The 2,500-nt window shown below is 76.1% G+C and overlaps 2 protein-coding genes across 2 annotated transcripts in view; both read left to right on the top strand.

Annotated features, from left to right (window-relative positions):
• Window positions 1-730: 730 nt before the first annotated feature.
• On the top strand, window positions 731-1,483 carry H696_02683 (hypothetical protein; the record flags this gene model as incomplete). Its single annotated transcript, XM_009496597.1, has 1 exon — window positions 731-1,483. The coding sequence occupies one exon, from the start codon at window positions 731-733 to the stop codon at window positions 1,481-1,483; it is 753 nt and encodes a 250-aa protein (XP_009494872.1).
• A 334-nt stretch (window positions 1,484-1,817) lies between these two features.
• H696_02682 (hypothetical protein) overlaps window positions 1,818-2,500 on the top strand; it is a gene marked incomplete at both ends in the record, with an annotated part of 5,104 nt that continues 4,421 nt past the window's right edge. The window contains one exon of the mRNA XM_009496596.1: window positions 1,818-2,443. Within this exon, the coding sequence (XP_009494871.1) occupies window positions 1,818-2,443 (626 nt within the window). The remainder of the gene's footprint in view (window positions 2,444-2,500) is intronic.

The following is a 2,500-nucleotide window of genomic DNA, read 5'->3' as shown; positions in this document are numbered from 1 at the left end:
CACCGAGAAGCGCCCGTCTCCCTGCCCCGCACCCTGAATTTCCAGGCAGGGCCGCCTGCTCTTCGCGCAGGGGGAGCCCCCATAATGCCCGAGAGCGGGGGGCTTCGGAAACCGCCCCCTGCGCCGGGGGCGGTTGCTTCTCGAGCGCCCGGGGAAGGGAGGTCCCACGGGCCGAGAGGCCATGTCGCCGCGCCAACGCGTTCCACCCCGCGCCGGTGGTCCCCGTCGCCGCGCCTGGGCACGACCGCGCGTCCCCTCTCGGCCCTGTCTTCATGAGGGCCGGGCGGACCGGGCGGACCGGGCGAATCTGGCGCCGGCCTTGGGCCCGTGCGAAACCCACAACGCCCGACATCGGGTGATGCGTCGCGTGATGCGTCGCGTGATGCCGTCAGATATACGGTGATGAATGGTGCCAACGATGCAGGCCCAGCCACACCCACAACTGGCCGCCCGGGGCCGCTCCCGCCTCCGTGCACGCATCCTCTCGTCCTGGAGAGGGGCGAGAGGGGGGGGGGGGGGGACTCGGCACACATGTGCGACAGCGCACCAAACAAACCTCTTGCCCTTCGTCATGCCCCACACCCGATCCGTGCCCCTGGCCCTCACCCCTCGCCCCTCTCCACCTCTCTCCCTCTCCACCGCGCCCCTCTCCACCTCTCTCCCTCTCCACCTCTCTCCCACTGCCGCGCGCGCGAGCAGGCCCGCAGCCTACACAGGGCCCTCTCGGCAGATGACCCCCGAGGCGTGCGAGGAGCACCTGCGCCAGCTGTTCCGGGAATTCGAACAGGCCCCCCCCGCCGGGGCGCCCCCCGGGCCGGACGCCGCGCTGGCCGGGCTCCTGGTCCACGACTCGCACCTGGCCGCCTTCCTCCACCAGCCGCAGGGCATCCTGCCCGATGTGGGCATCAGCCTGAGCTGCCGGCCGCCGGGCCGCGAGGAGGGCGCCACGACGGAGCCCCCGGCCGCCGGCTTCGCTTCGGCCACCCACGCGCGGGCCCTTTCCACCTTCGCGCTGGGGCCCCATTCGCCGGGCGGTGCGGCCGGGGCCCGGCTGCACGTGCGCATCGAGCTCCGGCCCGGGCACCTGCGCACCCGAGCCGACGTGCTGGAGGCCCTGCGCCATGAGGCGGTCCATGTGTTCGACGCGCGAGCGGTGCTGCCGGCCCGGGAGGCCGATGTCCCCGGGCCCGGGGGCCCCTCCCCGGGGGTGGCCATCCCCTGCCAGCTGGCCGCCTGCAGCGAGATCCGCGCCTGTGCCTGGACCGACTGCCGGCACAAGATCCAGTATGCCGGGCTGCTGCCCGGGGGCCTGGCCGAGGAGCTCGGCGCACTGGAGCGGTGCGTGCGCCGGTGCGCCGGGCTGGCGGCCGCCGGCGCCTGCGCCCACCCGGACCTCGCCATCCGGGCCGCCTGGCCGCAGTGCTTCCTGCCGCTGGGCCAGTTCCTGGCCCGAGCCCAGGCCCAGCTGCCAACGGAGACATGAGCGCGTCCCCCGGCCGCGCGGCAGGGAGAGAGAGAGAGAGGGAGAGAGAGATCCCGCCGGCCGGGGGCAGCCCGGCCTTCGGGCGAGACCGGCGCGAGAGGGCGGCAACCCGGCCTGGGGAGCGAGGTCTCCCCCCAACCGAGGCCCGGCGCCCCCTCCGCGCGCGCGCGCGCACACGCGCTCACTCACACCCGCATACCATGCACGCCCACAAAAGGGCCCCCGCGGCCGCCGGGAAGACAGGAGCCACCATTCTCACGTTTGACGCTTCCTTGCCACTTGGCCGCTGCTGGTGTGCCGGTCTTCCCTCATCCCCCTCCCCTCCCCCGCCCCCATGCCCGTCTCCTGGTCCGACGGCGACGACCGGGCCGCACAGTCCCGGAGGATGGTCCCCGCCCCCGAGCAGCCGGTGCTGGCCATGCTGGACAGCCTGGAGGGCGCGCTCGACCGGGCAGCGGCCGAGGTGGCCCGCGAGCGCGCCGCGCTCGGGCGCCTCCTCCGGCAAACGGCCGCCCTGCCCGGGGCCGGGAGTCTGAGCGCCCTGGGCCCGGGGGCCTCGGCCGAAGAGCTGGCCGGCCTGCTGCTGGGCTTGCCCGGCGGCCTGGTAGACTTCCTGCTGGGGCTGGACGGGGCCGGCCCGGCGGCCACCAGCCCAGCCGTGGATGTGGCCGTGCCCGGCGCCGCCGCTGCTCCCGGCGCCGCCGTCATCACCACCATCACCGGTGCCCCCGGCCCGGGACCCGCGCCCGGTGTGCACCTGTTCGGCCGGGAGATCGAGCGCCTCTGGCGCGCGCGCCAAGCCGCCACCGCCATGGCAGCCGGGTCCCCGCCCGGCCGGCGGCCTCCCGGCCAGGAGGTCCAGCCCGCCGGGCCCGGCTTGCCCGCTTGCCTGGAGCCACTGGCTGCCTGCTTCGAGGCGCTGGCTGGCGGCGCGCCGGCGGCCGCGGCCCTGGTCCGCGCGTCCGCCCTGCCATCCCACGGTGCGCCCCGACGGCGCACGGCGCCCCCCCCCCCCCC

Source organism: Fonticula alba (assembly GCF_000388065.1).
Source record: "Fonticula alba strain ATCC 38817 unplaced genomic scaffold supercont2.4, whole genome shotgun sequence".
NCBI classification, from domain to species: Eukaryota; order Rotosphaerida; family Fonticulaceae; genus Fonticula; species Fonticula alba.
The sequence above is the reverse complement of the archived record's forward strand: the minus strand, read 5'-3'. Positions and strand labels throughout refer to the sequence as shown.